The 14,218-nt window shown below is 43.6% G+C and overlaps 1 protein-coding gene across 5 annotated transcripts in view; it reads right to left on the minus strand.

Annotated features, from left to right (window-relative positions):
- BACH2 (BACH transcriptional regulator 2) overlaps positions 1 to 14,218 on the minus strand; it is a 308,499-nt gene that overhangs the window by 17,258 nt on the left and 277,023 nt on the right. For all 5 annotated transcript variants that reach the window (XM_075597466.1, XM_075597461.1, XM_075597462.1 and 2 more), the window contains one exon: positions 9,911 to 11,437. In XM_075597466.1, coding sequence (XP_075453581.1) covers positions 9,911 to 11,437 — 1,527 coding nt within the window. The remainder of the gene's footprint in view (positions 1 to 9,910; positions 11,438 to 14,218) is intronic.

The raw sequence follows: 14,218 nt of genomic DNA on the forward strand, positions 1-14,218 counted from the left end.
TTTGTCAACCTTTGAAAAGTACACATCAAAGTAATACTATACTACCAAGTATGGATTAGAACTGGCCTTTGTTAAAAGCCCAAAACCCCATGTGTGTTTCTTCCTTACATGTGATCCACCATGAAGGGTTAACTCAAGATGCCGTGTTCAATAGAGAGTTTTATGACATTTGATTAAGTGTTGGTATCATCCATTACCTTCACTCACTTATGGTTATTCACCAATATCTGTTTGCACCACAGACACCACTTTTTTCAATGTTACTTTGTGCAGTTTGGATACTGCTAGTGTTTGGCTGCACCTGACCTGTATATATTGATTTGCACTTATTTATGTTAAGTTGTATATGCTTTTTTAAGTATATACATATATATATATATATATAGTGACAATCCAAAAATATGTGTATATATATATATATATATATATATATATATATATATATATATATATATATATATATATATATATATACACACATACAACAAAAAAACAATATGAAGTAGCGCTGCTAAATAACCCAGTTAACTATAGATATTATTAGGAGAGACAGTAGCTAATTGGATAGGCTTGAAGGGGCAGCTAGAGTAGGCTTATACACTATGATAGAACTTTAAAAAATACAATAGCAATACAATCTCCTGACAATAAACCCTAAAGGAAAAATAAAAATCTAAAAAATATATTTAATAAGTAAAAAATAGAAAAAATTGTCAAAAAATATGTAAAAAAATATTAAAAAACCTTCAATACATAAAGTCCTGTTCCAGTGGCAATGTCTTTGGTTTCTTGCAGCCCGTTTCAAAGGGATCACCAGTCCCTAATGATATCTAGAAAAAAGGAAAGAGAAAGAAACAGGCGCACACCTAGTGCATTACCACAATAAAAATGTATTGAATGAACATAAAATCTAACAAATGCCCACTCACAAAAGTACAGCGAATATAAGCGTGTATGAGATAGGCTCTCATGTGCCATGCAGCTCAATCACCAGCGTCCGTCCGCAGTCAATGGCGTCGTCACGTGGATCAGCTCCGTGAAACCGGAACCGGAAGAGGGGTCCTTCGCCTTCAGTGTATCATCGTATTGATCCCTCCAGGAAACAGACACCTCCAGTATAGCAAATGTGTGAGGTTGTAAGCCGGGAGAGCAGCACACGGGAGCCAAAGTTCTACAGTAAACCTGCAACAGTGCTTGTGGGCAAATGGCGGCCAGAATCTAGCCACGCCCTACGCGTTTCGTCATCAAATGGCGACTTCTTCAGTCAATTTGATGACGAAACGCGTAGGGCGTGGCTAGATTCTGGCCGCCATTTGCCCACAAGCACTGTTGCAGGTTTACTGTAGAACTTTGGCTCCCGTGTGCTGCTCTCCCGGCTTACAACCTCACACATTTGCTATACTGGAGGTGTCTGTTTCCTGGAGGGATCAATACGATGATACACTGAAGGCGAAGGACCCCTCTTCCGGTTCCGGTTTCACGGAGCTGATCCACGTGACGACGCCATTGACTGCGGACGGACGCTGGTGATTGAGCTGCATGGCACATGAGAGCCTATCTCATACACGCTTATATTCGCTGTACTTTTGTGAGTGGGCATTTGTTAGATTTTTTGTTCATTCAATACATTTTTATTGTGGTAATGCACTAGGTGTGCGCCTGTTTCTTTCTCTTTCCTTTTTTCTATATATACACACATATCCACACATATTTTTGGATTGTCACTATCATCACCAGTATATAAGTTTGCGCCATAATACATTCACATCTACACATCCAGCAAATGCTGTTTCTTTTGGTAAATTGGAGTTCAAGTAAATAAGTTAAATTGGATGATTGATGCATTTTAAAGCCGGTTTACCGCCTTTAGTGCCCTATGTTGTAAATCCTCAGGGTCAGCACCCTGGATAGCCCCTATGTCCCAGGGTTTCCCTACTTTGCTACAGTCGATCGGTCGCAGGGTGAACGGAAGAGGAGAGATCACATGATCACCATTTGCCTGCAAGGGCGGTGGTACCCGGGACTGTGGACCTTCCGGCACTCAAGGGGTCAAATATACGTTGTTTTGTCTATATACATGCTCTAATTATCCTGTGAATGTCTGTAAACAATAGGAGGGTTACACATTAAAGTATGACCATGCCACTCTGGCACTACTGCACGGAAACGGCCTCTGACTTGAGTGGGAGTTTCCATTCCGCGTTACCCAATTTCGCAATATTGCATTTTCATGAATTACCCCATATGACTAGAGCCTGAATTGCTTATCCCCTGAAGTTTTGCTTGTTTTCCGTTTGCTGTCAGTGTGGAACATTCACAGCGGAGGGTGCCACTGACTAACACTCTGTGTTTCCTGGGATGGAGGAGATTTTGGTTCCATTTATTTGAATGCACGGGCGCTCTTCTCAAGCACTTTCACAGCATAACAAACCGGGGCTTAAACACTTTGTTTTTCCTAAACGTATGGCACGGGATTGCACGAAAGTGCTCACGGAATAACAGTGGTGAACAGGAGAGCGAAAGGATGAAGACAAGTCTAACAGGCTGATCGCTGCTCCAGCCGAGAAGAAAGAAGCCGGTCTGGTGTCTTGTTGCACTCAGCCATCTGACGGGTATGAAAAAAAAGGCAGGGTGTGTTTGGTGAGTTTCCAGGGTGCAGATGTCTACTTCTTAGGCTGGGAGCATGAATATACTGAACCACCTGCATGTTATCTCCTAAGGCAATTAGTAAGAAAGTGCATTGTATTTACTATTAGATGAAAACTTTATATTCAATGGTTACATAACGTTATCTGGGATACGTCGGCTCAACACGGCAACTACTTATGCTGTAAAATAGGAAAATAATTGAGGTGAACAATGGAATTGCTGTTAATAAATATTATTGCTAATAAATGATAGTGATGATGGCAATGGTTCTCTAAATGTAATTCTGGTTAAAATTGGAACTAGACTTTTTTTGTCGGTACTACCTAGAGATAACTTTGCGTTCATTAGGCATGGTGTAATATACACACTAGTTTTGATACTTGATGCCAAGGTTAGTTAAGGTCACGAGGAACTGGAAACTTGAAGTTGGTTACACAACATTACCGGACAGTACATTAGTGTCCACTTCACATCTGAAGACGTTCTTCAGTATAAATTTTATGGACAGAGAACGAGTCGATGTAGCTCAGATAATGTCAAATAAATGAAATCATGGATTTCACCAAATTACCTCAATGCATATGTTCAGGAGGGATCAGGAGAGGTCAAAAATAACAAACTTTCAAAAACTTCAAAAGCAGAAATAAGATTTATGTGCCAAACAGGAACATGGTAAAATGCCAAAAAAAGAAGAAAATGGGACCACTACATACTATTAAACTAACGACATTATCCACTGTACGTAGAAATATAATTATTTAAAGAAACAGTCAGCTGCCGCTTCCCCCCCCTCTTTAATATGCACATCAATACAATCCACACATTAAGTAATTAGCTAAGTTGCTGACCGATCGGCTCAGGGGTTCACTAAATGGCTGTCAGTGCAGCAGAAGAGGACCAAAGATGCAAAGTTCTGTGGGAAGATCATGTGACCAGGCAGTCACTTGATACAATTGGTACACTGTTGAGAGATGGCAGGGCTCAAGAAGAGGTGCGCTAAAGCCTGTTTCAGAAGAGGAAAGAGATGCGACTTTGTAAATGATTGCTATAGAAACAAAAAATGCTTGTTACATTATAATACATTTTTTTTTAAACGGCAGCTTGGACTGCTGCTTTAAGGGACATATTTACTATGCAGTGCTAAGCCATAAGAGACCTTATAATCGATTAAAATAAAAATCTAATTGATTCCACGCTTCAAATAGCTGGATTTCTCACTGTGCCATAAGGTGTTGTATGGCTTAACACTGAATATTAAAAGAGTCCCTTATTGGGGCTGAAGAAGTATTTTAAGTTGAATGGGCCAGAAGTTGTCTTCTTTCTTTACGCTGCTTAATATGGCCCTAAGTGCTGGGTGAGCTTAAAAGGTGTGTCAGTATAACACATTGCATGTGCAGGAACAATCACCCGTTAGAATATCTCTTCCAAGTTGCTAGTATGTTTATTTTATTTTTATTAATTTTGTGTCTGTTTATGAATTATAGGCGGAATACATAATGTGTAATTCATTTTAATGTTCAATTGCTATGCATGATTTACGTCCGTAATCTGTATGTGTGTGATACACTTTGCTGTACAACTAGCAGTTCCCTGTTGGAATTAGCTGTCCAATAGGAGCCGTGTGGGCAGCTCTGTATGTGCTTAAATAGCACGTATTCCCATTGTAACTTCATTACCCCTGAAGAAGTGACGTCAGCAGTCACGAAACGCGCGCAGGGTGGAGTTTTAGCAGGACGTGATACGGCGTGCGCGTGCTTGTAGAGGAGAAGGGGCGCTCTAGCAGTGACATCATCGGAGGTGGACCTGGCGCTCCGAGTCGCGGCCACGAAGAGGAGGTTAACGCAAGATCTCACCTCCATATGCACCGCTTCATTATCCTCTCAGGCTAGAGGACGGTACATTGTATTCTGTTTATAGGGCCGGTCAGCATGTGAGTGTACTGCTGTAAGTCCTTATTTGTTTTATTACATTTTATATGGTATCATACCATTGGTTTTTCCATTCTATTCTATTTTATGCATATATTCGCAACTGTGTGGAGAGGGTTAATACCATCTGGCAATCTACTGATATCCAGCCTGCACACCGGAGCGAAAGTTAAAGATACCGTTCAAGGCCCTTTATCTTCTACTTTTAAGTAAGTAACCAGCAGCGGTGTGGGTGCGAACGATTCATCAGAGGTTACTGCGCAATGGTCGTTTTGTTTTGTATAATTGCAGATTCAGATCCACCATCCAAGGGACTCTGAGAGATCGAATTCCGGACCCAAAAATCGCCCCTATATTCAGCGAATTGGGACTTCCATTGTATCAGGTCTATATACCTGATAGTGCGCCAAGGACTTTTTTCTTTTCTCTTTTATTTTATTTTTCTTTGTTACCATTTGCTGTTTCTTGCATGGTTTATAAAATACATATTCTGATCGTAGCCCAAGTAAGTGACTGAATGAAATTGAACTGAAAATGACTAATTAATTGCTAATAAGTAGGGTTGTAGAAAGATTACAGCATGTGCCAAGTACTGTTTGTGCTGACAGCACAAATAATTAGTGTATTAACATTTGCACTCCTATTTGTTCATTTTAGTTTTGGATTGTTAAATTCCATTTGTGTGACAGTCAATGACTATTATGTTTTTGGCTATCTTTTAATATCATGTCTAAATAATATTTGTTACAAAATGTATTCATTTAAATGTAACCTATTGCTACGAAACACAAACACATTATGGCATTCATCCTTCAAAGACAGATACATTATCTAAGAAACCTAAGTCTAACTTGGTGGTTTCCAACCTTTTTTGGTTAAGGAACCCTGTGTGAAATTCTGAGGAACCCATCACCTCTCTAATAGCGCGTCTGAGATCAGATACATTGTAAGGAACCCCAACCCTCTCTAATAGCACCTCTGAGATCAAATGCATTATAAGGAACCCCGACCCTCTCTAATAGCGCGTCTGACATCAGATGCATTGTAAGCAACCCCAACCCTGACAACAAGTGCATTGTAAATGCTTCGGTATTTGTAATTTTCAGGTATTTTTTAAATTGTACCAGTGAACCCTTAAGGAATGTCCAGGGAACCCAACGGTTCCTAGGAACCCTGGTTGAAAAACACTGGTCTAACTCATTGCTTTTCAACCACAGTTCCCTGGGCAACCCAAAACGGTTCCCTACAATTTTCAGGTAATTTGAAAATAATTCCAAATAAAGAAGAATTTACTATGTATCTGACCACAGACGTGCTATTAGAGAGGGTTGGGGATCCTTACATTGCATCTGATCTCAGACGCGCTATTAGAGAGGGTTGGGGTTCCTTACAATGCATCTGATCTCAGACGCGCTATTAGAGAGGGTTGGGGATCCTTACAATGCATCTAAACCCAGACGCACTATTAGAGAGGGTTGGGGTTCCTTACAGCTGTATGTATCCACTGTTCTGTCAAACCCCTAGCTGCCAGAGGTGTCTGCAATAAGCCTATCTGGCACAGAATAGGTTAACGTTTAAGTATTTGCCCTGAGCCTACTTTTCTCCAGTTTTAAAGCATAACCTCTTGCTCAACCATTCCATTTTCTCTTGAAGGTGCTTCCATCCTGCACATTGTTGATCCACTTAATGTACCAGCATTTAAAAAAAAAATGTTACCATCCAAACGTGTCATTAAATAAGTTGCCATCTTTAGAAGTATTCAGAAACTGATACTGTATTACTGATATACTATGACGTGTAATAGTGCAGCGTGTCTAGTATATTGAGTGTATAACCGCAATCTGGTGGGCGCAAGTTATTTTTTGGGGGGCCGCGGCAGTTACAGAGGTCCCACGCTCTTCCCCAAGGCATTTAAATTATATTCCGGGGGACCATGCGAGGCCTCTGCAACCTCTACTTACCGGGATTCAGACGGCTTCCGGAAGCGTGACCACGGCAACGCGCTGTCAAATGACGCAGCAGGGTCATGCGATGTCACTGTTGCCTTGGTAACGTGACGACAAATGACGCGCGGGTCACATGACATGACATCACACGACCCCACGGCGTCATTTGACACTGCGCGAGGTAAGGAGGGGGGCCGCACAAAAGAGGAGAGCAGGCAGGAGGAGAGGGGGGCGCAGCAAAAAAAAGTTTGCATGCCCCTGGTGTAACCTGCATTAAGGATAGTATCTTATTTCAGAGACCATGGTTACACTGATAACATTGATATGAAATAAGATGATTATTCATAACTGCTCCGAGTACTGGTTGGAGCAATTGAATAAAAAGGATTTCCATTCATACATAAAACAGATTGCAAGTCATTTAGAAAAAAATGGCCATTGTCACATGCACACGTGTAACTCTGTGTGACATGTAAGGCACTTCACCAAACAGCTTCATAACTACGGTGTAATGGAGCATGACGTAGACCACGAGTGGTCTTCAAGGGCCACCAACAGGCCAGGTATTAGGGATATCCCTGCTTCAGCACAGGTGGCTCAATCATTGACTGAGCCACTGATTTAGCCACCTGTTCTGAAGCAGGGATATCCTTAAAACAGGACTTGTTGGTTGCCCTTGAGGACTGGAGTTGGCCACCCCTGATATAGAGCATTGTGCCACAACATTTCTAAAATGTTATTCATAAAACACAATAAACTGGGAGTAACAACATGTGTATTTAGGTCTATACATAAAAATATCCTAAATTCATGCTATGAGAATAAGACAATACGTTCTGTGTGTAGGGTTGTAAATAATGTCTGAATCAGAGACCAAAAATAATAAAGCTTCTATCTATTGACAGAAGTGGCTACACCATAGTAGCAAAGTTTCAGCAGTTATGTACAATGCTCTTTCTTTATGTAATGATCCCAATATGCGCATATCAAATCAATTTTTTTTTGCATCATTTGATGAGGAGGATTCCCCAAAGAATAACCCGGCTACTTACAGCTCCAAGGAACACCCAGTTAAAAAGATAAACTAAAGAAGGCCACAGGGTCACCAACAGAAGGCCACAGCGTATGGCTGCTGGAATGAGGCGGACCCTGATGGTCATATTGTTCTAACAGGGAACAATTCGTGACTGGGAGATTTCATTTCCCAGGATCTGTGAATCCCAGATTAAATACTGTAATGAGGGGGGGAGGGGAGGAGAAAGGAGAAACAGGGACGGCTGCTTTATTGCCTTAAAAAAAGACCTGCAGCATAACAGTGATATATAGCATTACTGTGGCAGTGTTACAACTTGATTTAGTACAAGAAATACAGTGCAACAAAGGAAATACAGAACTTAATCCTGGGATAGTTATGGCCTGGTAAAATATATTAAAAATAAGTGCACTGATATATTACATGTGCATCCAGACTAAACTTTCTTTATCAGTTTGGCTTTTAGAATCAGAGGAAATAAATAAAGATAGGTCAATAAAAGTTACCCTTTGTTTCCCACTATCCCTTTATTGCTCTGTCTATCTACTATTCCCTCTGCCATTCTCTCTAGCTCAGGCCTGCACAACTCGTAACGTGAGAAGGGCCGAACTGCCCCAAGGAAAAAAAAATTGGGCCGCACGGGTAAAATCATCATCATCATCTCTCCTCCAGCACCTCATCATCATCATCATCATCCTCATATATCTCCCCCAGCACCCTTCATCATCATCCTCATATCTCCGCCAGAACCCCTCACTATCAACCTTTGCGATACTCCCTATCTATCTCTCGTACCCCCATCTCTCCCCCTCACCCACACACATAATACTCCCCCTCCACATCAAACACACAATACCCCCCTGCACCTCACATCCCTCTCCCCCCTGCACCTCCCATAATTCTCCCCCCTGCACCTTCCATAATTCTCCCCCCTGCACCTTCCATAATTCTCCCCCCTGCACCTCCCATAATTCTCCCCCCTGCACCTCCCATAATTCTCCCCCCTGCACCTCCCATAATTCTCCCCCCTGCACCTCCCATAATTCTCCCCCCTGCACCTCCCATAATTCTCCCCCCTGCACCTCCCATAATTCTCCCCCCTGCACCTCCCATAATTCTCCCCCCTGCACCTCCCATAATTCTCCCCCCTGCACCTCACATAATTCTCCCCCCTGCACCTCACATAATTCTCCCCCCTGCACCTCACATAATTCTCCCCCCTGCACCTCACATAATTCTCCCCCCTGCACCTCACATAATTCACCCCCCAGCACCTCACATCAACCCCCCAGCACCTCACATCAACCCCCCAGCACCTCACAGCAACCCCCCAGCAACTCACAGCAACCCCCCAGCACCTCACAGCAACCCCACAGCACCTCACATTAACCCCCCAGCACCTCACATTAATGCCCCAGCACCTCACATTAACCCCCCAGCACCTCACATTAACCCCCCCAGCACCTCACATTAACCCCCCAGCACCTCACATTAACCCCCCAGCACCTCACATTAACCCCCCAGCACCTCACATCAAGCCCCCAGCACCTCACATCAAGCCCCCAGCACCTCACATCAAGCCCCCAGCACCTCACATTAATCCCCCAGCACCTCACATTAACCCCCCAGCACCTCACATCAACCCCCCCTGCACTTCAAATCGCCCCTCCCTGCACTTCAAATCGCCCCCCCCCGCACTTCAAATTGCCCCCCCCCCTTCCCTACCCTACCTTACCTTGGTTTGCGGTGGAGGAGGCGGCGGCAGAGCAGGCAGGAGTGCACGCACGCTCTAGCAAGCAGCAGGCACGGAAGTGCCTCAATGCTAGAGCGCGCTGCTACCCTGCGAGGGGGAGAGCGGGCTCGTGGGGGAGGGTGACAGCGGACTCGCGGGGGATGGTGACAGCGGACTCGCGGGGGGGCGCGGAAGAGTGGACTCGGGAGGGAGGGGGAGAGCAGAAAGCCGCCACGGGCCGCACAGTGAGTACAGGCCGCGTGTTGTGCAGGCCTGCTCTAGCTCATCTGCCTCAGATTGTTATCTTGGTTTTTACCTCTGTGTTAAGATCCTGGAATCTCTGTAAGTCAGTATTCCTGATATGAGAAAGAGAGGGAACTCTCGAAATCTTGTCTTATATAGTCCAAATAAAAAAGGTATCACCAAATACTGAAGTACTTATTTACTCTGCACTATCACAGCTGGACTAACATGGCTATTTCTATTTCATGGTCTACAGACAGGATGATATGGGTGAAAGGCAAATGTACTATACGGGAGGGCATGTAATTATGGGAAAGTTGATTACAACTAACTATGTGTATTTATGAATGTGTATACAGTACTTATCTGGATTTCCTACCTCATGTCCCCTATCCTGCACAGGGCATGACTCGCTGTCTGCTTCTGAAAATGATCCAGACTCGTCGCTCGAGTTTGTTCCATATGACTGCTCGCATTTAATCTGCGGTCTGACTTGGCTGTACACAGAGTCTGCCATCGAACAAGCTTCTTGATTATCAGTGGGTGGGAATCTTGGGCCCTGTGAACAGGGAGATGATGAAAATTCGCAAAGGGGGAGGCTGCAAGGGGAACCACCGCTGCCATCTTCTGCATACGAGTATGAGGAGCATGAGCTAGATGTTCTGGTTCTGGTTTCCAAAGGCGGCGAGCGAGGGCAAACTTTAATTGGCACTGGGCAGCTAGTGTTTGGCCGTAGCCTTCCTGGCAAGGGGTCCGCTACCAGTCCACTGTGGGAAAAGGTATGTGAGCTAGGAAGGGATTGGCTAGCTCCTGCCCACAGACCCTTTGGCACATTCTCAGAAAATTCTTTGTCCAAGCAGCTTACGCCAGAATACGATTGCACCGGAGTGCTTATTTGGTCACAAGCACTTGAAGAGAATATGACACTCCTCCTGTCCAATTCCACGTCATTCTTTGAGGCAAGCTCGGAACCAGACCCCCTGAGAGGGGATGTCATGAGGAAACTGGAGGAATCCTTCTGAGGTTCACAGGACAGATCATAATTCCCAGTGAAAGGGTTGTATTCAGTTTTATGGTCACCCTGAGTTGTCCCCTTTTCCACAGGGCATGCAGGACTTCTGACAAAGTGCTGCTGGGAAGTACCAGGCAAGCCAACTAATTCCTCCCCTTTTGTTCTACTGAAATAAGTTCTTAAACAGGGTGACACAGAATCTGGGTTATCAATGCCAATGGGACTGGGCTGTTTCCTGTCCATTTCAACATCCCCTTCTTTATCCCTGATGTCGGTCTCATCTCCAGACAGGCAAAGTGTGATACTCTCCTCATCGTTTTCCTCATTGTAAGGTTCACTTTTGATCTGGCCTAAGGGGAGCCCTGATTTTAGGCCATTTCCAGAATTCTGTTCACTGAATGTGCTTGTAAAACCTGAGGTACAGTGTGATGTATTGTAGACATTCTTGGTACAAGCCAGCTGGTATTTCTTATATCTTGGGTAGCGGATTATAGGATCCTTGTCTAAACTTTCCTTGTCCCTTTGCATATCAGAATTAGGCAAAATAACTTCATCTCTGTCTGCCATCCTGCCCCCTGAGCCAAAGCTAAAAGGCTCCTGGTGCATTCTTTCTTTAGGGCAGGATATTTTTGAGGTTTCAGATTCCATAGTCTCCTCTTCGCAATCAAAAGTCTCATTGTGCATAAGCTGGCATGAAGTGTCCTTCTTGCACAGGAACAAGCCATCCTCATTGTTCAGGAGCTGCGTCTGAAGAAAGCGGAAGCAGGAGTCTTCCAGGTTGTGCATACGTAGGAATTCAGCACAGTGGATGACCTCTTGGATGTTTTCTCTACTCAGTAACAGCTTAGCAGTGTACGCAAACTGCAACAATGGACCAAATCCTCTGGCGGTGACCTGCAAGAAAAAACAAAACAGGGAAATTGCCAGCATTACTATCAGCACTGCTTTAGAGCTTGTAAACATAGAGCACATATTCGAAATGTTCTCATATGTGAAATGAGGCATATATTACACTGACAAATTATTCAAATTCATTTAAAACATGTACAGTACAGTATGTATAACCTTATTTGTATAGAGCAATAGCTTCACAGGAGTAACAGGCGCAACAAAAGGACATGAGAAGTGTTTCAAACAAATTTTAGGAGAAGGAGCCTCTGCCCCAAATAGCTTACAATCTAGGGGTAAGCACAATTTCAGTGTAACTACATTTTATCTTCGTACCAAGCAATTCCTTTATACATGTGGGGAGGAGGTTACAATAAATGAGGAATAAGAACGCTCTTACTCAAAGTTGAAAGCAAAGAAATAATTATTAAACAAGATCTGCTCCCTAACATTTACTTATATGTCTATGGTTTTTATAAATAGACGGGCGTTGTGTAACTTCAGCATTTCCATGCGGAAGCACAGTGTAAAAAATGATATCACCCTGATACAGTATATTAAGAGTGCTGTGCTTCGTCTAGGATTGCAGCAGCTGTTAAGTGTCACACGCGCTTGAGACATAACATTGACATACAGTAGGGCACTCCATTAAATCAGGAGAAACACATTCTGGGGGTCTTCCTTAAAAAGAGGACGAGGAGGAGAAGCAACATCTTCAGCATATCAATAAAAAGAAGAAAGATGACCTGAGAGCATTAAACTAACATTTAAAGCTACAGCCATTACTACTCTATGCCTGATCGACCTACAGTACCATGTATTGATACCCATTGAATCACTTGAGCAGTTAAACGTTTCTGCAGATACAATTTCTTTGAACAAACCTCTTATGCTTTGACTATCATCTACACCTTTCTTTCTTGTATCATGTTTTGACACAATTTGTCTATTATGGCTAATCATACTGGTTAATATTTGAAAAATAATTTCATGAAGACTTGGTAGGAAAATGCAGGAGATGGCTATAGCTTCTATTAAGTTGCATTGGGTTCAGGGAACTGGTTTGAGTGATATATATATATATATAATATAATATGTATATATATGTATATATATTTATTATTTATTTATTTTAATGATGCATTTGTCAGCAAAATACATGGGTGTCTTCTTCATAAGTAGCAGTTAGCCAGCATGATGCTAACACTAGAACAAAACAAAAAAAAAGATAGATTATTCTTTATGCTTATACAGTGCTAAGCATGTACCCAGGGATGTACAGTGAAACATAAAATACACGTTGGTTAGTCAAGAAGTACAAGACATCTATCAAAACTAATTAAAGAGCACAGTCTCATTGGATATTTCTAACACAGTAATACAGTTGGACAGACCAAGCTTTTAAAGCAGCAATCCAGGTTGCATTGCTTGTTTTCTTGTTATTGGATTGAAGCAGGGGGTCTCCGTTGCTGTACCCCACTAATTTCAGCTCCAGGGACCCCTTCCTTATTGGGGGGGGGGGTTCAAGATCAAAGTACTGCCCATAATAGGGGCATCAACCTGGGGACCCTCCCTTGGTAACAAAAAAGGGGCTGCAGCTCTATATGTAGTGTCTGTCACTCCTCAGTGAGAGAGGTTTGTTCTATCCTCTCCCCTCAGGTGAAGTGGGTTGTATCCTGAGCTGGACCAGGGGCCTGGTTCCAGGCCTTCCCTCCCGCAGGGGAGTGGAAGCAGATACCCCATACTCCATGAGAGAGTATGGGAGCTAAGGAGCGATTCCTGGGGCCTCAAGCTTCAGGGGTAAAGCTCCAGTGACGGAGAAGAAAAGAGTGTGCTGATGTATGCTGTATGATGTCAGTGTACCATGCTGTGCTGCGAAGAATAAAGACCCAGTTATGTTTTACTCCAGCCTCAGACTGCAGTGTATCAGGGGGAGGGAAGAGGTTCCCTGCAGGGACTGCACCTGTCTATGATGGGTCCTGCTGGAATGGAGGCGCTGTACCACAAATGAGTGCTACAGATACGAAAGCCAGTCCTGTCTATCCCCACTAACACCGGCTGACACTCGGAGCTCCTGTAAGCCTGAAGGTGAGCAGCACTACACCCGGGAACCAGCAGTGAATCTCCCTTAGGGTGGGGGAACACCGGTTACATGTGTAAACTATTCAACATTTATTGTATATTAAGCAGAAAATCTATTTTTAACAGATTGCATAGCAGCAGAAAATAGGTCTATATGCAGTCAGAATATGTTCCCTGCAGTCACTGGTAATATCGATATCAAAACTCATCAGATTCTTTTAATTGCATTTTTCCAAGTTGCTACTGTGGAATGTATCTTAGCGATACCTCTATCTGAACTCTCCATGTTGAAAGTAATGAAAGGAGCTTGTTTTCTTTTACATCCTGGCCCCATCCCAATTGCTTCCCTCAGCCTTTAGCAACATCTAAAGAGGGATGGGTCAAACGGAACCATTGTGTTGCCTTTTCAAGGAGCTCTAATATTCCCAGTGGTTATTACATATCAATCCAACTACACGGGAGAGGAAAGAAAATTGTGATGGGCGTAATCACCTAAGATTTGAATATACAGCAGGGCCCCGCTTCTCGGCGCTCCGCTTTTCGGGGATCCGCTGATACGGCGGCACCGAGAAGGGGGCCGCCATGTTGAATTTAAAATCTCGCATGCGCAGAACGGACGGGTGCGCCCGGCGCGCATGCGCAGACCGCCGGTTGCGCGCGCAGACCGCAGGTCGCACATACGCAGAACGGCGAAAATGCCGGTTT

Source organism: Ascaphus truei, chromosome 4 (genome assembly GCF_040206685.1).
Source record: "Ascaphus truei isolate aAscTru1 chromosome 4, aAscTru1.hap1, whole genome shotgun sequence".
NCBI classification, from domain to species: domain Eukaryota; kingdom Metazoa; phylum Chordata; class Amphibia; order Anura; family Ascaphidae; genus Ascaphus; species Ascaphus truei.